This window comes from Heloderma suspectum, chromosome 6, assembly GCF_057233095.1.
Source record: "Heloderma suspectum isolate Gila_16-S chromosome 6, 16-S_ref, whole genome shotgun sequence".
Classification (NCBI taxonomy): Eukaryota; Metazoa; Chordata; class Lepidosauria; order Squamata; family Helodermatidae; genus Heloderma; species Heloderma suspectum.
Genome location: NC_139463.1, coordinates 126,307,943 through 126,329,517, shown reverse-complemented (window position 1 = coordinate 126,329,517; position 21,575 = coordinate 126,307,943). Strand labels below are relative to the sequence as shown.

Genomic DNA, 21,575 nt, shown 5'->3' with positions numbered 1-21,575 from the left:
AAGAGACAGGACCACATTCACTGCTCTTAACTCCCCGGTGGAAGTGCAGGTTCAAAATGCAATCAATGGCTTAATAAATACATTCTGTGTGTCTGTTAAAATTGCCAACTTTTTTTTAGTGGCTTTGCTCCTGTGCCTTGAACAGCTGCAAAATGCTGTTAGGTTAGTCCTTACCCATCATCCTACCCTGAGCAACTCTTTAAGTCTACTCTGAGAAGAGCTTCTGTTGCAAAGCTCCATGCCAAGAAAAATTCACACCTGCTTAATTTCTGTGCATCCAATTACTTTTGAAAGCAAAGGAGCAGGGAGAAATTTTAAAAGTTGGCAATCTTGGTGTGGATATGAGTAAGAGAGAGAGATGGGGCAGGGGTGGGGTAGTTATACCAACTCCATTCCCTCCTCCGCTGTCCATGCCACCGTCGGATAAGTGTCACCGTCTCCCAAGCACCAGCTGCTGTGTTGATACGGTTCATGACTTGGCCTCATAATTAAACCATAAGGGATATGTGGAAAACAGACGGTGATAGGACAGGGGCCAGAAACACAATCTCCCCACCCCCTGATTCCAACCTTGCCCCAGCGGACCAGAACTATCTCACCCACTCAGCAGGAATCCCCAACTGGATGTTACAGAACAGGGATCCTCTTCCCACCGCTGAACTCACAAATCATAAAGCCATAAAGGGAGAGGACCCCTCGCCAAATGACGCCCTCCCTCAAGGCAGCCCTCTGGTGCAAAGCAGGGCTGCCCACTGATAATCCAGCCCAGCCCAGCGCTGACCCAATCGACCTAAGCAGTCCAAACACAGAGGAGGAACTCGGCTGCAGAAGGAGCAAGTGGAAGCAGTGAATTTGGGGGTGCCATTGAGGGTGGTGGAGTGGCAGGCAGACAGGTCTGGCCACAGGGCATTCATTCATTCATTCATTCACTTATTGCGTTTATATCCCGCCTTTTTTCCTCTTGCAAGGAACCCAAGGCGGCTTGCATTATCCTCCTCCTCTCCATTTTATCCTCACAACAACAACCCTGTGAGGTAGGTTGGGCTGAGAGTGTGTGGCTGGCCCAAAGTCACCCAGTGAGCTTCCATGGCCGAGTGGGGACTAGAACCCGGATCTCCCGGCTCCCAGTCCAGCACTCTAGCCACTACACCACACTGCAAGGCCTGGTGAACTCAAGGGTCTTGTGCAAGAGATCATCCCGCTGGTATCGTGCTCCTATTTAATTAGGAAGAGGAAAAAATATGCTGTTATTTTTGGACTCCAATGTCCAAATCCACCGGGCCTGGATGGAAAGCGATGGCTCCAGATGACTCAAGCAAGCAAGCCAAGCTACAAGAAAAATATATGGGAACAACAACCCTGTAGGTTCCTTAGCCCATTAGACTAATGGGAAGATTACTTCCTAACCCTCCTCCCCCCTCGCCCCGCCCTCACCTACTAACGTAACTGAGTTAATAAACTCTGCTAAAATATCCCAGTGGGTAATGTTATGGGGCTGAAATTCCACACATTGCCAGTGGTCACTTATTGAGTGCTGGGAATGGCCCTAATTCCTGGGAAGCCCACATAGGCAAAGGCTGCTTGTGATGGTTCGAAACACTCTGCACATGCTCAGGGGACACCAGTTGAAAGCAGATTTTGAGCTCCACCCCACAGCACCCTGTTCTAATAGCGGATACACCCCCCGCCCAGCGCACTTCAGGGGCACAGGAACTCCACTGGCAATTTCATTTTCTGATATTCAAGGGTTGCTGCTGTGTGTGTACGCTGGTTTGGAATTGTGGAGACTGTCATTTTATGATGTACTGATTCTCTGTATTTCCTATTCTCCCCCCGCACCCCCCACCTTAAAAAAAAAACTTTCTTAGACAACTGCTTTAGATAGAAAGGCCGGATATAAATATTGAACACAAATCATAAATATTAAACAATGTTTTCATCTACATCTTTAAGACAAATGAGATCAGAACTGGAAAACATTTTGTAGCCACACACACACACACACACACCATTGTTGGATCCATTATTACATGTTTAGCATCCTGCTGCTGCTACTGGGCTCGGTGACCTTCACCTGCCCACCAGGCTCCCCATCGCCAGGCCTGCTGCCCCCACCCCAGGTGGCTCCTGTCTCCCCTCTGCAGGCTCCCCAAGAATCTGAGCCGACCTCCCTGCAGAAAGTTTAACACCTTCTGCTTTTAATCTGTTCTGCAGGCAGCGGTGCTGGCGGGGCCCAGGGGAACCTGAGCCGCGAGGAGATGCAGAGCAGCAATTATGGGATCCGCGAGGCGGTTTGGAGGCCTGCCAGGCCCAACAACAATCCTGCTCAAGCGCACCAAGGGAATTGGATCCAGGAGTCCTGGCTGCTCGCCCAGCCAACATTGCTCAGAACCCACTAGGCCCTATTCCACTAGGCCCTGTGTGCTGGCTCCGTGCCCCCTCCCCCCACCTCTCTCTGGGTTGGCATCCCTCCCTCCCAAACCAGGAAACCCCAGGCTCCTCTTGGCTGGAGAGCCAGTCCCTCCACCCACCCCAGTTTTACAGTCAGACCCCTCCGCACACCCTGCAGAGAACCAAGAATCCAGAGCCCACCGCAACCCCCCTTGAATTAACCCCCTCCTAGGGCCTACTGCCCTTCCTATGCCCCCCCCGGGGGGGGGGTCATTTCCACCCAGGAAGCCTCAGTTGGGCCAGAATGTGAATGTGAACATCCTAAGCTCTCTTTAGAGATGGACTCTCCTCTTGGAGGCTGTGCTTGGCGTTACTGCAACACTCGCACTGCAATACCCAAAGCACTGCGCAAATCATGGGCAGGGAAGAGCCGGCGGTACTTTTGGGGGTCCAACATCCTCCCCCTCCAATCCCTCTCCATGAAACCGAGGAGTCCTGGCTCACTTCCCCATACAGTTTGAAGCCACTGCGCACACCCAGAGGCTCTGGATTCCAATTACTTCTACCCCACCGCACAGGCTAAAAGCCATCTCCCTCCAATTTCCCTTGGAGGAATCCTGTCTCCTCTTAACTCCTCAGTCTCTGCCTCTGTTCACACCTCCCTCGCAAGGAACCCAGGAACCCTCCAAATATGCACTCAGTCCAACCCAATAGACCCCACACCCCTATTTCAGAGGACCTCGGAGTCCCAGCTCGCTCGCTCGCTCGCTCACACACACAACACACCCGGCTGCCTTGGTCCACCCTTCTCTGCCCCACCGACCCACTCTTGCTCCCCTCCCTTCCCTTGTGAGCAAACGGATTAACTTTGGGTTAGCCAAGAACTGATCTAAGTTTAATTAAAATGCCAAATGTGAAGTTGGAGGATTACATTATCTCAAAAGCCAGGGGTGGGGGAAAGTGAGGTGACTGTGTGTGTGTGTGGGGGGGAGGTTACATGCACCGCTTGGGACCCTCTATGTACTTGCCCCCATCCAACCAAAAAAGAGCCCATGAGTACAGCAGAGCATGAGGGACTACCCCAGAGTTATATTATAGACATTTGATTTCCCTCAGCCTGCACCTCCCTGCAGTACCCCACTAGTTCTTGCCCTACAGCCCCCAGCATTTGAGAGAGAACGCTGGAAATATTTAGAGGGACCAGTTTCACAGCCTTTTCCCTCTGCTCCCTCACATCTAGCTATGGGATTTCCCCCACCCCAAGCGTGTCTCCCCCTGTCTGGGTCACATCCTCAGCACGTTGCACCCCAAGAAAGGAAACCCCAAATTAAGTACCCCTCCCAGCATCCCAAAGCACAGTAACAAGCCACAGTCTCAGCTCCCACATCACCAACCCCCCGAGTTCCCCCCCGTTCAAAACTATCTTTAACAAGACCCCCCCAGCAGATGTGGTGACCCCCAACACTCTTCCCTTGCCTTCCCTACGAAGCAGAAGTGCCTTCACGCCAACAAGGGGGGCGACCTGCTTTCTACACCCCAAATTCTTTCACTTCACACCCACACAGACCCATCTGCATCTCCCCCCAAACCCCGCCCCCACTCTGGAGTCTGCCTCTTTCCCCAACATCTCCCCATAGCCACAGTTACAGATTTTCACCCGGGCCCCATAACTGCCCGACCAACGAGCAGCAGCTTCGACTTGTCACCTTCCCCCAGCTCCGCTGTCCTGCCTCAAAGGCGCCTTGCTCCAAGACCTCCAGCTACCTGCAACGCCCCCGCTCCAGCCAAACAAGCCTCCCCCCGCGCCAAGCAACGTCCCACCCAAAAAGCCCTCGCCCCATGCTGCAGCCCCCGCCCTACTGCTCGCTAGCCCCCCTTCCTCCCGCCCCCTCCCCCCGGTCCCATACCTGTAGTTCATGCCGGTGGCTCGGCCTGTGGACTCCCTCAGGAGGAAAGCGATGTGTGGCAGGTTCTGCCCGGGGGCCCGAAGCCCCATGCCTAGCCGGGGTCCCTTGCCGGGGGGCTGGTACCCGCCGTTGCCCTGACCCCCGGCCCCTTGGCCCCGGGACCCCCCGCCACACAGCCGGTCATCACTGCTGCGACTCCGGAGATTTTGCTCCGTGCAAGCGATCGAAACTTGCATGGCTTACTGGGGCGGGGGGGGGGGGAAGAGACCCCAAAGGCCCCCGGCTTAGGCGGGCAGGCAGGCTTCCTCTCCCTCGGAAGCTCTGCAAGAGTTGCATACAGGATCTAAGGGTGTCCTTGACGGGCGGGATGGCAGGGCTAAGGTTTGGGGAGGGGGGCTTGCCAGGCTGCAATGGAGGGGGGTTAAGAAGAGGGAAGGGAAAGCGTCCTAAGAAGCCTTGCTATTGAATGCCGGTCGCCCCACTTCTCAGTTTAGCTGGGCCTCATTTGCATGCCAGGCCCCGCCCACCCGGCCTTTTGGGGGAAGGCGAGGGGACCACTGCGCGAGGATGGATGCTGAGGATGCAGGCAGAGATGCCGGCAGAGATGGTGATGGGAAGAATAGGGCTGGACCGCCGCCACCAGCTCTGCTCTTGTGAAAAGGGGTGGGTGGGGGTGGGGAGCTGCAGAAAGCTATTACAGGGGACACATCCCGCCCCGTCCCCTTCTCCCCCCTCCCTGCACTCTCCCTGTTTTCTGATTTCTGATGGCTCAAATAATCCTACCAAAGAAGAATGATGTGAAGTTAAGAGCATCCGTAAGGGCTGGGGAGGAGAAAAGAAAGAGACGTGTGTGTGTGTGGGGGGGGATTTGGGGTATTAGCCGTTTAGCAAAGAGGGTGCGGTGCCCTCTTAGCCGTGCGGTGGGGGGATGTGGGGAGAGAGAGATAGCCAGATGGACGGCATCTACACATGGATGGAGGGCAGGACCGGTGGTACACTGAACGGGGGAAGATGCGAGTGCAGGATGAATAATCTCACAGATCATGTGGGGGAAATCGGCAGTCGTGCACTGCTCCCTTCTGGAGGCAGCTGGGTAGGGCACCTAATCTCCCCCATCAGGACAATACTGGGATCATCTAAAGCAGCTGTCCCAACCTGCTGCCCTCCAGATGTCTTGGACGGCAACTCCCATCATTCCCAGCCAGCATTGAGGGAATGCTGAGAGTTGCCATCCAAGACATCTGGAGGGCCCCAGCGTGGGAAAGGCTGAGCCAAGGTTCTGTTCTGTCCTTTTATTTCCAGACAATCAATTCGTAGCGCAGGAAATGCTCAACTGCTTTTTTGTTGCATGGAATCCAAATGCCTTCCCTCATTCCTGCATTGAGCAGGGGGTTGGACTCGATGGCCTTGTAGGCCCCTTCCAACCCTACTATTCTATGATTCTAAGAGAAGGTTTCCAAGCCCAAAATATCACATCCCCCACCCCAAGTACTCAAACCACAAAATATTAATGCTGGGGATATACAAATATATATTTCCCGTGCTTTCTTTGCGGTGCTGTAAGGCAGGTGATTATGTGCACGTCACAGACTCATATGTACCTGCTGGATCATGGTGGTGATATCTGGAACCACGAACCGCACAACCCCCATTACCCCTCTCGCTGCTCCGCACCTGAGTCATTCTCCAGAACGGGCTCATCTGGGAGCCTCAACTGATTAGTCTCAAAGCAAAGTGTGGAGAAATCTGTTCCCAGTTAAACAGCTGCATGACGAGCAGAAGTTAAACTGTAGCTTTTCCTAGCATAGACATGAAATAATAGGAAAGCTTCCCTTGTTCAGTTTCTGCCGCTTAACACTGTTGCTTAAAGGCACAGGAGCCAGATGGGGTGGGGGGAGAAACAACTGTAGGTTTTATGTGCATTTTAACGTTTCAGGGCTGCATCATAGAATCATAGAATAGTAGGGTTCGAAGGGACTATTGAATCCAACCCCCTGCTCAATGCAGGAATCCAAGTCAGAGCATCCCTGACAGATGGCTGTCCAGCCTCATCTTGAATGCCTCCAGTGTGGGAGAGCCCACTGCCTCCCTAGCGAATGACTTCCATTGTTGTACTGCTCTAACAGTCAGGAATTTTTTCCTGATGTTCAGCTGGAACCTGGCTTCCTGTCACTTGAGCCCATTATTCCGTGTCCTGCATTCTGGGATGATCCAGAAGAGATCCTGGCCTTCTTCTCTGTGACAACCTTCAAGTACTTGAAGAGTGCTATCATATCTCCCCTCAGTCTTCTCTTCTCAAGGCTAAACATGCCCAGTTCTTTCAGTCTCTCTTCATAGGGCGTTGTTTCCAGTCCCCTGATTATCCCTGATGCCCTCCTTTGAACACACTCCAGATTGTCTGCATCCTTCTTAAAGTGCGGTGTCCAGAACTGGACATGGTACTCCAGATGAGGCCTAACCAGTGCTGAGTAGAGGGGAACTAGAACTTCCCGGGAATTGGAAGCTATGCTTCTATTAATGCGGCCCAAAATAGCATTTGCCTTTTTTGCAGCCACATCACATTGTGATCGACCACAATTCCAAGATCCTTCTCGCTTGTAGTGTTGTTGAGCCACGTATCCCCCATTTTGTAACTGTGCATTTGGTTTCTTTTTCCTAGGTGCAGAACTTGGCATTTATCCCTATTAAATTTCGTTCTGTTATTTTCTGCCCAGCACTCCCGTCTGTCAAGATCACTTTGAATTTTGTTTCTGTCTTCCAAAGTATTAGCTATCCCACCCAATTTTGTGTCATCACATTTGATCAGCATTCCCTCCAAGTCATTCATAAAAATGTTGAAGAGCACTGGGCCCAGGACTGAGCCCTGCAGTACCCCGCTCGTTACCTCTCCCCAGTTTGAGAAGATCCCATGGATAAGCACTCTTTGAGTCCAGTTCTGTAGCCAACTGTGGATGCACCGGATCGTTGTTTCATCTAGCCCACTTTGAGCTAGTTTGGTCATCAGGATATCATGGGGCACTTTGTTGAAAGCTTTGCTGAAGTCGAGGTATATGATATCCACAGCATTCCCACAGTCCAGAAGAGAGGTTAGTTGATCAAAAAATGAGATCAGATTCGTCTGGCAGGATTTGTTCTTGACAAATCCATGTTGGCTTCAAGTAATCACTGCATTGTTGTCAAGGTGCTGACAGATGGATTGCTTTATCATCTGCTCCAGAATTTTCCCAGGGATTGATGTCACTCTGACTGGTCTGTAGTTCCCAGGTTCCTCCTTTTTACCCTTTGTGAAGATAGGGACAACATTAGCCCTGCTCCAGTCATCTGGCACCCATCCTCCATGATTTCTCAAAGATAATAGACAGTGGTTCTGAGAGCTCTTCTGCCAGTTCCTTTATTACTCTAGGGTGCAGTTCATCTTGCCCTGGAGATTTGAACTCAAAGTAATGAGGTGTTCCTTGACCATATGCCTATCGATCTCAAGCTGCAATCCTGCCCCTTCAGCCTGTACTTCACCTTTGCCAGGGGGCTCATAGAACCTTTTTTGGGAGAAGACTGAGCCAAAGTAGGAATTGAGCACCTCTGCCTTTTCTTTGTCATCTGTTATCGTTTTGCCATCCTTATTTAATAGCTGAACAACCATTTTTCCTCTGCCTTTTACTATGCATGTAGCTGAAGAAAGCTTTTTTGTTGCTTTTAGCATCCCTCGCTAACCTCAGCTCATTCTCAGCTTTAGCCTTCCTGATGTCATCCCTGAAATTCTGTGCTACCTGCCTGTACTCTTCCTTTGTTGCTTGGCCTTCCTTCCACTTCCTATACGTGTGCTTTTTTGTTTTCAGGTCATTTCTAAGCTTTTTGTGAAGCCACATTGGCTTCTTCTGTTGTCTTCCACCTTTTCTTCTTGTTGGAATTGTTTGTAATTGTGCCTTGAGAATTTCCTTTTTTAAAAACTCCCACCCATCTTGGACTCCTTTTCTCATTAGAGTTGCTTGCCATGGGACCTTACTTATAATTGTTCTGCGTTTATTAAAATCAGCTTTCCTAAAATCCAGGGTACGTGTTTGGCTACACTTGGCTTTTACTTCTGTTATAACCAAGAACTGAAGTATAACATGGTCCCTTTCCCCCAGAGTTCCTGTAACTGCTAGTTGATCCACTAAGTCATCTCTGTTGGTTAGGATCAAGTCAAGGATAGCAGATCCTCTAGTTCCTTCCTCTACTTTCTGTAGGAGGAAGTTATCTACCATGCAAGTCAGGAATTTCCTGGAGGGGCCATGTTTTGCAGAATTTGTCTCCCAACAAATATTGGGGAAATTGAAGTCTCCCATTACTACTACATCATGCTTCCTTGAAACAATGGCAATTTAGTTTTCACAAGTTTCATCCTCATCTTCTCCTTGATTGGGTGGCCGGTAGTAGACTCCAACCACCAGGTTCCTTTTATTCTTTGCTCCATTTATTTTAACCCAGATGCTCTCGATGGGGCTACCAAGCTCATCCGCCTGTATTTCTGTGCAGAGATATGTATTTTTAACATATAGTGCAACCCCACCTCCCTTTCTGCATCCATGCTTATATTTGTTCATTTTTCAGCACCCAGGTAATTTTAGTGTGTGTTTTTTAATAGTAAGTTTCTATCACTTAGGATTGCTAAGATCTGCTTCAAAATGCCTGTGGGTAGACAGTACCTGGTGAAACCTCAGAAGCCAGAGACAGACAGAGCAAGGGTTTCAGTCATTAGGTGGACTGCCACAAATGTCTGTGCCTCTCCCTCCAGCTAGCATGGAAGCAGAATAAGTTATGCAAAAGCAGGCCAGCTTCAGGCAAGTGTCCTTCATTTGCATTGTTTATTCAGGCAGCAGAATGAAGCTTTTCTTGTTGCAGGATCTGACTAACTTTGGCAAAGAATTTTGTTCAGCCTTAACCATCCTGAGCCCCTAACACGCACGGGCGTGTGTGTGTTGGGGTGGGTGGATTCTAAATAAAAACAAGTAAATAAAATGCCACATCAACAAACCAAAGCAGACCATTGGTTTCTGTATCTTGCAATCTATCAGAGAAATTATAAAGATGGCCGGAGATGGAGAACTATTTCCTTTGAAGAGGAGAGGGGGCCAATAAAGTCAGGCCTAGCTTTAGGATGCAATCTTATGCATGTTTAGACAGAAAAAGTCCTACAGCTCTTACCACGCCCCAGCCAGCTATGCTTTTTTTCTGTCTAAACATGCATAGGATTGCACCCTTAGTCTTTTATTTTCTTGTCCAGTGAAAAGGCTAAATCGCTCAGCCTCCTCCTCTAGCCACCTCCGGGCCCCCAAAAGGAGGAGGGACCAAACGCATGATGAAAGCTCGGAAGCAATCAGCTACATTTCTTAAGGCCCAGTGCATTTCAAATGAAGAAATGCTTCCTTGCGGCCAACTAAGGCAATGGCTTAAGTAGTTTCTCTGAAGAAACTGGCTTCAGTTAGCAGCCACTCAAGAGGAAGAAGAGTCTCTCGCGACTCAAAATGTGTTGGGCCATAAGAAATTTCCTGCTTCTGCACAGGGTCCCTCAGGGGTATGTGGAGGCATTGCTTGTCCTCAGTTAATTGGAAGAGGAACTAAAATGGCTCCAAACGTCATTAACACAGCACTGTATTATCCAACCATGCCCACTGCAAATAGTGCTACTGAGTAATTAAAGAACAAAACAAAATCATCATCATAATTAGGAGGACAAGGAGGAGAGATGATCCATTATTAAAACCTCCCCCATTTTGTGGGAACAAGAATGGACTTCAATGGGCAAGTAACAGTCTATATATAGATCAGAAATCCTGCTGCCACAGTGAACAGGAAACAATAAAATGGGCAGGAAATGCAGGGAGGAAAGTTTTAATGAAAGGTACAGGGGCCCCTGAAAAGCCCTCAGTAGCATTTACCAATCCACGTTGGGCAGGCAGGTGCTGCAATTGTGTTTGATTTTTTTTTTTTTTTAAAGAACACTCTATAAAGCACGTCTGGTGAAACATGGGGAGGACAGCATAGAAGATGCTGGAATGCAATGGCCAGGGAGTAACATTATCTGGATTTTCTGTAAAGGATGAGAACACTGGACGGCAGTTCCAGAGTGAAATGTTACCATGGAAGCAACCTGATCCCTGTGCCACCTGAGATTTCTTCTTCCCTTTGAGGCCTCCACTGGAGACAATGGCAAGGTAGTGCTTCCAGGACGCTGCCAGCCAGATATGGCCAAAAATAGTCTGGAAAATCCCCACTTAGTGAGGTATTGCACTAAAGCTGTTTGTTCTAGGGTGGCACTGCTGACTCCGAAAACTTCAGAAATACAGGGAGTTGCCTCACACCGAGTCAGACCATTGTTTCATCTAGCCCAATATTGCTTACTACAGGGATAGGGACCCTTTGGCCCGTGGGCCAAATACAGCCTGCATGCAGGGGTGGGAGGTGGTTCCCCATCCAGACTGCCAGCTTCTTCCCTAGGCCCCACCCCCTCTCCCAGCAGGGGAAAGCTCTTATCTCCAATGAGCAGCTTGGAGATAAGAGCTTAGCAGCTGATTGGAGGAAGCTGCTGAGTGATTTGGTTCTACTTTCTTGCCCTGCTTGTGAGCAAACATGCTGCTCATGTTTACTTCTGAGGAAACATGTCTTGTCCTGCCTGCTTCTGAGTAGACATGCAGAGGCCTTGTCCTTGCTTACTTCTGAGTAGATGTGCAGCAGCCTTGTCCTGCTTACTTCTGATTAGGCTTAAGAATGGTCAATGATTACATATTGTTCCCCCTATTCTGCCTTTGGCCCCACCCACAGATGGAATGGGAGCCTGGAGACTTTCCCGGATTGGAAATCATCCCCTCGGGGTGAAAAAAAGTTTCCCACCCCTGGTTTACAGTGCTGACTGGCAGCAGCTGCTCAGGGCTTCAGGCAGGAGTCTTTCCCAGCCGTACCTGGAGATGCTGAGCACTGAACCCAGGACCTTTGGCTTCTTGTTCACAGTCACTCAGGCCTGGTGCCATTTTGGAGGTGCTCCACACTGCTGCTTTTAAAAAGTGAAAGATAAACCTGGACAAACCACGCAGCTGCCTCCACTCGCCCAGTGGAGGTAGTGAGCTTGCCTCATGATGAAAGCAGTCATCATCTGTAGTCCTAATTAAAAATTAGCTCAGCTTAAAGAGTAGGGCCATTTAAAAAAAAAATTGAGGAGAAAACAAATTCACAAGAAGTCCTTGGTGGATCTGTAGATGGCAAAGTCTGCTTTAAATGGTTGTTGTTTTAGAGGCTGCAGTAATGGTGATGGGATGGATAAACAGGAATCCAGGTTAATAATTGCTCTGCTCATCCCATTAAAAGCACAATCCCATGCATGTTTAGACTGGAAAAAGTCCTACAACTCCCAGCATTCCTCAGTCAGCATGCTGGCTGGGGAATGCTGGGAATTGTAGGGCTTTGTTTTGGTTTAAATATGCATAGGATTGCACATTAAAGCTTGCCGCTTCAGTTGAGATTTGGAATGGAAACCCAAGAACCCAGGAGTCCTGCTCCCCCAGCCTCTTCCTGGATGGCTGCCTGCTTTTGAATAGCTGCACGAGTGGTTCAGTGGCAGAGTTCTACGTCACCATGCAGACTTAGCTTTGATTCCTGGCCGACACAACAGGACGTTTATGGGTGAAGGACCGGAGCTCAGTGGAAGATGATGCAGAAGGCCCAAACCTCAATGCCTCCAGGCAGGGCTGGAAAAGACCCCTCCCAGAAACTGAAGCACTGCCACCAGGATAGAGCAGCCTCCCCCAAGCTGGTGCCCTCCAGCTGGGAATGATGGGAGTTGTAGCCCAACACATCTGGAGATCACCAGGTTGGGGGAAACTAGAGTAGACAAAACTGAGTTAGATGGGCCAATGTTCCGATGTTCCTTTCCCAGAACTGGGGGAGAAGAACCAAGGGTCGGGGTAGTCCTTTGCTCTCCTGTTCTTCCCTTCCCCCTGGATACAGCTGCATTCTTGATTTCCCATTTCTTTTTACCTGCATCTCACAAAGGGGTCGGGGAGGCAGCCAATGCTGTGGCTCATCAGGAACTCATCCCGTCTGTTCCCGGGCCTGCGGCTTTGGGTCTGCAGAAGGGCCGTGTTCTTCCTCTTCAGGCCACCTGTTCCAGCTCATGGAGGAGTGCGCCGTAGCGGGGTCCCAAAAGTGCCATGAGGCTTGTAGGGGTACATGGTGGGGGTGCGTATTCTAAGAAAGTTCTAAGAAAGGAACATCGCAAGGGAGAGGCCAAAGGGACAGGCGGTTTGAAGGGAAGAGCAGCCAACAGAAGAATGCAGCTGTGGCAGAAGGATGCCCCCATCGCTGTAGATGACAAAGAAGCCTGACACCCGCCTTCCGATGTGTTCAGAGGAACAAACAAAGCCATGTGGAGGCGAGCAACCCCCCCGCCCCCCCGAGCCTTCATCCCCTCTCACTTCCAGAGATGCGAGGTGGCGGCTGAGCAGGCCGGCAGGGTGAGGAATGGATGAGACGCTAAGGTGGGTGGGAGCAGACTTCAGCGCACAGCAGTTATTTCTGCTCTCTCGGGAGCCCTGCCCCCTTCCAGATGTGTTGGACTGCAGCTCCCATAATTCCCATGGCCACGCTGGCTGGGAACTATGGGAATTGCAGGCCAACACTTCTGGAGGGGGCCAGATTGGGGGAGACTGTAGTAGGGTCTCTCTTGTGGGATTGGGATACAAGTAAGGAAGGGGTGTTGCAAGGCAGTTTGCTATTATCGAGGGCAGAGTTGACAGGTGGGGACGTGTGGTGTTTCTCTGAGCTCCTAGCTGGCTTGAGCAGATCCTGGGAGATGGGAGATGACATAATCATGGAGAGACCTTAGCCAAGCTGACACCAAAGCCTGAAGCAGTGGGCATGTTTTCAGCCTGACATGCTGCCCTCTTCTATTGGCACCAAGAGAATGACAAAACTCAGATAATGAGCTGGCACATCTATGTAGGGGTGTGTGAGAGTGAGCGGGAACCCAAGGAAACCCGCCTTACGGCTGGCTCACAGGATGACTGCACACATATATTTCGCAAAGTGTACACTCATTGTAGCTTTGCAGCACATTCACACATGGTAAAATAAGACGCCCGTGCAATTGTCACATGTAGGCGGGAATCTGCACGTTGCTTCACGCCTTCTCCGTGCAGGAGAAGTGGAATACCACCGTGTGGGTGGATGCTGGTGCATGCCGAGCGGCATCAGCCATGCTCGCTGTGTGCGTGCAAGGGTGAGGACATTGTGCGCTTGTTAAGTTTGAGGGTAGCTGCCTGAGCCATGTTGCAAGAATGCTGACATAACAAACACTCGACATTTTGAACAGATGAAACAGAATTCAAATCCTAGTGGAGGGAAACCATAAGACATTTCTGGCTGGGGGCAGGACCCTCTTGCTTGCAAAGCTATTGTGTTGGGCCCAATCCACTGGAACATTTTCCTTCCATAAGAAAAGTCATGCTAGATGAGATCAAGGGTCTATTTTGTCCAGCATGCTGTTCACACGATGAACCAGCTGCCTGTGGGAAACCCCCAAGTAGGACAGGAGTGCAACAGCAACCTCCCACCCATGTTCCCCAGCAACTGCCTCTGATACTGCATACTGCCTCTGATACTGGAGGTAACATAGAGATATCAGGGCTAGTAGTCACTGATAACTTTATCGTCCAGGAATGTGTCCAATCCCCCTTTTAAAGCCATCCAAATTGGTGGCCATCACTATGTCTTGTGGTAGAGAATTCCACAGTTTACTCTGTGTTGTATGAAGGACTTTTCTCTGTCCTGAATCTCCCACCACTCAGTTTCACAGGATGACCCTGGTTTCTAGTATTATTGAGGAAGAACTCCTCCATATCTACTTTCTCCACACTGTGCACAATTTTGTACACCTCTATCTATTCTATTCACCCTCATGCACCTTTTCTTCTAAGCTAAAACCCCTTACTGATCCATAAAGGACTTGTCCTCTTAGCCCAAGACTGTTAATTTTACTTAAGAGTCTTTTGTGAAAGTCCAAGGAAACAATGTCAACTGGATCATCACCCCTATCCACATGCTTATTGAAGTCTCAAAGGACTCCAATAGGTTGGTGAGGAAGGCACTGCGTTACTTATCATCAGCAAGACTTGTTCTTCTATGCTTGCGCAGCTCCTGTTCATTTCATTGGCGCTTGCCTAGGAGAACATCCCAGTGGATTGAGCCCACTGTTCACTTGTTTTTATGAGCATGTGGAAGGCCATTTTCCACCTCAGGGCACCCAAATGCCTTGACCCACTTCTGGCCACCATCTCATACACTGCAGTGATTTTAATGGCTTGCTTGCCAATGAGTCAGAAAAACCAATTTGAATAAAATTAAACCCCCCAAAGAAAACTGCATTTCCTCAGAGCACATCAAAGGTCGGAGGAGACGCACATGGTGTGTGTGTGCGTGTGGGGGGGAGATTGGTCGGCTCTCTTGGTGGGATGAATGAACCATCTTTAGCAACAAGATGGAAATCACTCTGACATGCAGCTTCCTCAGGGATCAAACAGGCTTATAAAATTGTGGGGAAGGATGCTTCTTATCCATATTATCTTATTGACTTGAGAGAGTTGTGAATATGTCATGTGTCTGCATTTCTCAGATTCCGTAAGCTGATGTAGCTGTTCTGGAAGACTACATTAGGGTAAGAAGCTCGGCCAAAACAAAAACATATTCAGCAAAATTTAGCTAGGAAATACTTTTATCTACTCTGCCCAGGAACATGACTCTTATTAGATTTCTGTTGTGTTCAAGTTCCAGCAAATCTATAAAAGAGCAACATTCAAAGGCCTTTCTCACAGAAGTGGACTGAAACCAGGCTGTAACGAGGTGTAACCTTGTTACGTTTCGGCAGCCCACATTGTACTCCCTAGCCTAGTTCCATGATGTGAAAGAAAAAAAATGCACGACTCTTTTAAAGACATGTATGCAGCATATGCTGAAGTCCCATCCCCCTGGCCCTGGAACACTAAGGGATAGAAACTTGCTTCTCAAAAAAGAATAAAAGGAGAGGAGGAAGCAGGACATGATCTCTGAAGCATATTCCAACAATATAGGGTGATGCAGTTTTCTAAACTATCTGCCTTTGATGCGCAGCTCGCTAATGAGTCAAGGAGGCAAAGAGGAAAAAACACACACAGTGCCATTGGCACAGCTTTAACCTTGCACTACTGGTTTGTCCCACTTTTCTGTTCTTGATTCAACGGCTCTTTTGCACCAGCTCCCCCAGGAATGCACCATCATCAAGTTCCCCTCTTGACCTTCTTTTGAAGATGCTAAACAGACCAAGCTCTGTAAATCGCTTGCCCAGAGGGTCATCCCTTATACTGCTGTGTGCTGATTTTCCCGTTTCATAACCTAAAAATGGACTGTGTGGGAATTCGAGGCGAAGAAGGTCATGAAGAAGCTCCTTCTGCTGGGCACAATAAGGCCCCGCGGTACAGAGCTGGCAACCCAAGAGTGGGAGCAGCGCTACCAGGATGCACAACGCACTCTAAAGGTGGCACAAGACATTGTTTTTAAGAAGCCCCACCAGCTGATTGATCTCCACCAGAACAGCCAGGCCCCTGCTGTCCTCTGCAGCACGACACATGTGACGAGCAGCGCTGTTCCCAACTCGTCTCACCCAAGATGGATTCCATGAGTGTCAAATCTGGGGCTTCATCGTGCAAACCTTCACACTGGCCTTGGCCAACCTGGGCCCCCCTGGACATGTTGGACTATAACTCCCGTTTATGGGAGTTGTAGTCCAACATGTCCAGGGGGGCCCTGGGTTGGCCAAGGCTGTTTTACACTCAGCTACTGAAACACAGGTGGAGAGATGGATTGTGGGAGAAACCAATTTCTTGAATGTATAAACAGCCTTATACCGAGCCGAACGCTTGTTCCTTCTAGCCCAGTATTGCCTCCTGTGACCGGCAGGGGCTCTCCAGAGTCTCAGAGAGAGTTTTCACCTCCCAGTCCTGCAACCCATTTAACCAGAGATGCTGTGAACCCAACCCGGCACCTTCTATATGCAAAGCAGGAGGTGGGGGTGGGGAACTGCTACTGAGCTATCTATTCCTCCTTCCTCACCCCCACCTCATCCCTCCAGGCTAAACTCCCATCATTTGTTAAATCAGCCACACTAATTTCCCCAAGCTTTTCAGAGGCAATTGAGAAAATGATTTGGCCTTCATTCCCACCAAGCAGCTCCTCCTCCCCAAGGGGCCCTGGGAGCAGAGGAACCCCTTGCTTGCTCTTCTCCCCGCACGTGTTCCCCAGCATCTTTTGCACAGTTGCTGGGTTAACAACATGCTAACCCACACTCCAAATCCACTCTGGGTTTCAGTCAGAACCAGCCAGAAGGCTAACGGAGCTATCCAAGGTGCTGAACCTATTTTGGGGGCGGGGTCAGCACCTGGTATAGCTCCTTTAGAGTTCTGGCTGCAACCCAGAATGGATTCGTAGCCCCACCAAAACCAGAGCCACCAGCTTCGACTGGTTGAACCGTGACTTATCCTGTTGTCTGGACACGGCACATTTTCCGCAGGGTGACTTGTTAATCATCCTGAACAACCCAACAACAAACCATAGGTTCTCCAGGTGGCATGGCTGAGAAAAATAAGCCACACTACGGGTTGCTGTGTTGTGTGAACCCAGCCAGTGCCTCCAGCAGGACTCCCTGCCCCACTAAAGCCCCATGAATGGCACTCCATTTATACCTCCCTGTGGTGCCACAGCAACATCCTAAGAACCTCAGAAGAGCCCTGAGGCTGGATCAGAACAAGGTCCATGTAGCCTGGCATTCCAGTCACACCGTGGCCAACCAGCTGCCCACGAGAAGCCCACAAGCAGGACAGCAGTGCAACAGCACCCTCCCACCCACGTTCCCCAGCAACTGGCGTACCACCTCTGATCCTGGGGGTGGCACATAGACATCAGGACTAGTAGCCATTGATAGCCTTCTCCTCCAGGAATTTGTCTAACCGCCTTTTAAAACCATCCAGATTGGTGGCCATCGCTACGTCTTGTAGAAGTGACCTCCATAGACTAACTATGTGCTGTGTGAAGACGTCTTGCCTTTGATCTGTCCTGAATCTCCCACCAACATATCACAACATCTCACAAGACCTCTGGGCCACAGCTGTGGCCCTTCCCTGCCTGCTTCTAGTTTTGCTCTACTCTTCGGCTGATCCATTTGTACCTCCCCCCAACCCAACAGTTCAGTGTATTCCAAGAATGCAGTTTCGAAGTGGAGAAGAGAGGCTGGGAGCTACTTTGCATTTACTGCACAAATTGTTTGCATGTCTTATATGTGGAATAAATTGGTAGTGATTAGAGACAAGGCACCAGGTTGGGTATTCTGGGCCAAGGGGAAAAGAAACTGCCACAAAAGGACAAAATACCTCTCCCTTGACCCTTTGAACCCTTTCCAGCAGAATCCTACATACACATTTTAGAAGCTTTTCCAAGCCATCATGAGGACTAGGAACTTGTCTTCTAAAATGGCGAAATTTATCCAATTACGTGGCAGGTTCTGGACTTTGGCACATGAGACACATGCAGCACCCGTCTGCCCTCACATACTCATTGCACCTCCATCCTGCCCCTCTAACTAGTCAGTACCCCCACACCCCATATACCTGTATCTCATGCTGGTACGATTACTCTCCAGCTCCTCCATTCCTATTCCAGCCTCCAGGAGATAGCTCTCGAGCCGCCGTTTCTCCATCAGGCACCTGGCCGCCTCCAGGACCTGTGCAGGAGACAGAGCCTGCCCATCTTGCCCCACCGGGCCTGCCTGGCTTCGCTGCCGGACACTCTCCCCTCTTGACCCTCTGCTCTTCTTGGGCAGCCCATAGAGTTCATCCATGCTGTACTTGCCCCCACCCCCTCCGACTGCCCCTCGGCCCAGGGGGGCCGGGCTTCCCCGGGAAGAGCTGGGAAACATGATGCACGCTGGGGTGTTTTGCAGAGGGCCTGGCAGAGATGCCAGCGGTGCCTGCTGCACCACAGATAAGGGCAGCAGCTTAGCTGGAGTCACCGCATTTAATGCCCAGAGATTCCTCACTCATTCCCCCGCCCTGCTGCAGGGGAGGGAACGCATGGGGATTTGCAGGCCTGGCAGCTGGCAAAGCGTGGCCTCTGGCCCAGCCTTTTCTGTGGACTCCCTGCTCCCCCTGCCCTTTCCTTTTCCTGCCTCCTAAATCACCAGATAGCGCTCAGCACCACTCCTTTCTGGAAGCTCTTCCATCCGTCCGTCCTTCCACACAGATGCAGTTCTGATCTGATTTGCCACCAAGCTCATCAGAGGATGACATGGCAATGCGTTTGCACAGGGAAGCGTGCACACTTCCAGCACACCAGAGTGCAGGAAGCCTGGTCTTCGGGACGCAACACTCCTGACTCGCCTCCCTTGAAGGACTTCCATTTTCCCTTCCTTTCTGGGGTGCAGCTTTGTGGACGCTGAAGTCAAGAGCTCACCTACCCACTTCTCTCCAAAACTAGAAAAACGGGGAATCCACAAAGGGCCGGCAATGTGATTGGAGAACTCACTGGTCTTGGAGTCATTACTGGAGACCATAAACTCTGCAGGCCAAGGAATTTCAGCAAGGCTAAAGTGCAAACTGCTTTGCAATTCATCGGAGGCTAATCCATATGCAATGCTAAAATCCACCTTTGGGCTTTCTCTTGTGCTATGTGCTTGTGGTGTACCAGTCTGGTCAATGTACGATAGAAAGAGGGAAAATATGTCCAATTTGTGTTCTCAGCCATGTAGGCTTTATGTTCACATTACAAACTGGTTTAAAAGGAAAAACCAGTGTAAGCCGGGTGGGCGGGCAGCGGGACAATATTTTCTGTAACAAGAGGAGCCACGTGGGGCAGTTAGGAGACAAACAATATGATAGAGACTTAAGAGATGAGCAGGTTGACCAGGGTCATGTGAGCAATACGCTGCTGAGGAAGTGAGGCTCCAGCGCTAACCCATTAGACCCAAGTACCGTTCCTGGAGACATGACAACCAGATAAAGGGACTGCCAAACTTAGGGAGTCTAAGGGAGTCTAAGGGAGTCCCCCGCCCTTGAACACAATGGTCAGAAGCTAAACTGCAAAGATTTTAAAAGGTTAATAAAACAAATCCGTGGGACTGACTTTTGGCAGGGCCCACAGATGCTGTTTCCATTTGGGGCTTTACAGAAATTAAAGCTTGTGAATTGTGCAAAAATTAAAGCTTCTCAACGGACCCAAAGCATCCAGAGCCACCAGCCTAATGCCACCTGGTCCGCTTGCTGGGATTAGCCGGAAGCCTAGGTGGGGGAAGAAGACAGAAAGGGAACAAATCTGTGCGTGGCCTGGCTACGGCCAGGAAGGAAGAGCAAAATGTTGGATTCCTCCTCCTGGCAAAGAAGAGCAGCCAAATCCTAATCTACCTGGGAATCCCAGCTCCCTTCTCCCTCACCCCTGCCACTTGCAAAATACCTCTAGCCCAAACTCTAAACCACTATAAGGTGTGAAGAGCCAGCCTGGAAGAACAGGCAAATGTTTTCTCAAATCCTTGGCAGAGAGCTGTGCATGAGATATGAGGCACCCCTGCAAGAATGGGGTGGGGTGGGGAATTAAGGAGGGCTCAAGAGTCAAAGGGTCTGTATTATAAAGAGTTTCAGGAAGCTAGAGATTCAAAGGGAATGGGAAATTATGAAATAGGGGACTCTCTTCATTGTTACACACTTGCTTAGAGAGCCTAAGGCGTCTGGAAAAAAATTTTTTTAAAACAAAACTGGCTGGTGACAATGCAAACATGTTGCCAAAATGGGTGATGTGCATCTTTTAAAAGTTACAATGGAGCCAAGAACAGCCTATGTGAGAATGCTTGGAGGGCCACAGATCATCCCATCCCTGTCTTGGGACTTACAACCAAACATCTGGTGGATGCTGATCCCCAAGGCAGAGTCTTCTGGATCCTATAAGCAAGCGGATTTAGGCTCACTTTACTGGCAGGACTTCAGACGGGATTTTGTTAGGTTTTAGGTAGTTACATTAAAAGGGTGAGTGGGAGGGAAACAGGGGTTTGGGGTCCAGTTCTTCAGGGAGATCCTCATCTCAGTAGAAGGGCGAAAAACAGGGTCCCTGCCCCAGATCCAGTCAGGGCTCCTGGGTTCTCAGCACACAGGTTTATCCTCTCCTTCCCCTTCCCCACAATGTCTCCTCCACCTATGAGCAGCTACCTGCTTGTCCTCACTGTCCTGGAGGATTAAGTGATTATAATCCCCAATCAAACACTAAAACCCAGCATGGAGGACAGGCGCTCTGCCTCTTAGCATTAGCTGCCTGGCAGCTGGCTTGAATGCAAGTCTAAAGCCCTGGTCTCCGTTGTCAAGGTGCTTCAGCACTCAAAGGTCCTTGGGGAGGGGGGAGTTGAGGCCTGGAATGACACCATGCAAAGCTGAGGATGAGAGCAATAAGTGCTGCCTGAATCATCCTGGTTCTGTACAGACATCATGTAATTATTGGCCCGGGACCTGATTTGAGTTTTGAGAATCTTTTGTAAGCTCCTTTGAGCACCTCTTAGGACACAAAAGCAAGATATAATAAATACATGCACCTTCTCTTTAGGAGGGAGAGGATGGATAGAGCCCAGGTGCCCATCTTATAGGTAGAGCAGCCTTACCCAACCTGATGCCCTCCAGAGGAGCTGGACTACAACTCCCAGCTATGCTGGCTGGGGGATGCTGGGAGTTGTCTCCTCTGGAGGGCACCAGGTTGTGGGAGGCTGAGATAGATGAGCTGCCTTCTGCCCCCAACACATCAGCACTGAGGGGAAGGACACCAAGACCTGAGGTTATCATGTCAGAGATCAAGGCTGCAACAAGGGACCAGTCTACCACAGTACCGCCACAGCCTCAGGCTAAGTCCCCTTCTCCAGTCCTGCCCCTTTTATACAGAGATGCCAGAAACTGAATCAGAGATCCTCAGCTCGCACAGCACACTCCCCACAACTGAGTCCGGGTCCTGTACCCGAAGACGTCACCAGCCAATGATCCATTTGAGGGGAAGATGGCAGAATGATATTAAGGTGCTGCATGGTGCCGCAAAAAGAGGAGTAACTCTGGATAGCTTACATCTCGCGAACTAAGGCACACGCTGCAAGGAAATGCCAACCGATGCATAACCCCTTCTCAAACTCTTCCCAGGTCACTGCCAATCTGAACTTTGGAAGGGGAGTGTATTCCAAAGATATTTGCAGCCCAAGTCATC

General features: G+C 50.0%; 1 protein-coding gene across 1 annotated transcript in view; it reads right to left on the bottom strand.

The window, feature by feature from the left end:
- Positions 1–18,370, bottom strand: part of KCNAB3 (potassium voltage-gated channel subfamily A regulatory beta subunit 3) — a 50,486-nt gene extending 32,116 nt beyond the window's left edge. The window contains exon 1 of the mRNA XM_084806672.1: positions 17,963–18,370. Within this exon, the coding sequence (XP_084662798.1) occupies positions 17,963–18,270 (308 nt within the window). The 5' untranslated portion in view covers positions 18,271–18,370. The remainder of the gene's footprint in view (positions 1–17,962) is intronic.
- Between the last annotated feature and the right edge of the window lie 3,205 nt (positions 18,371–21,575).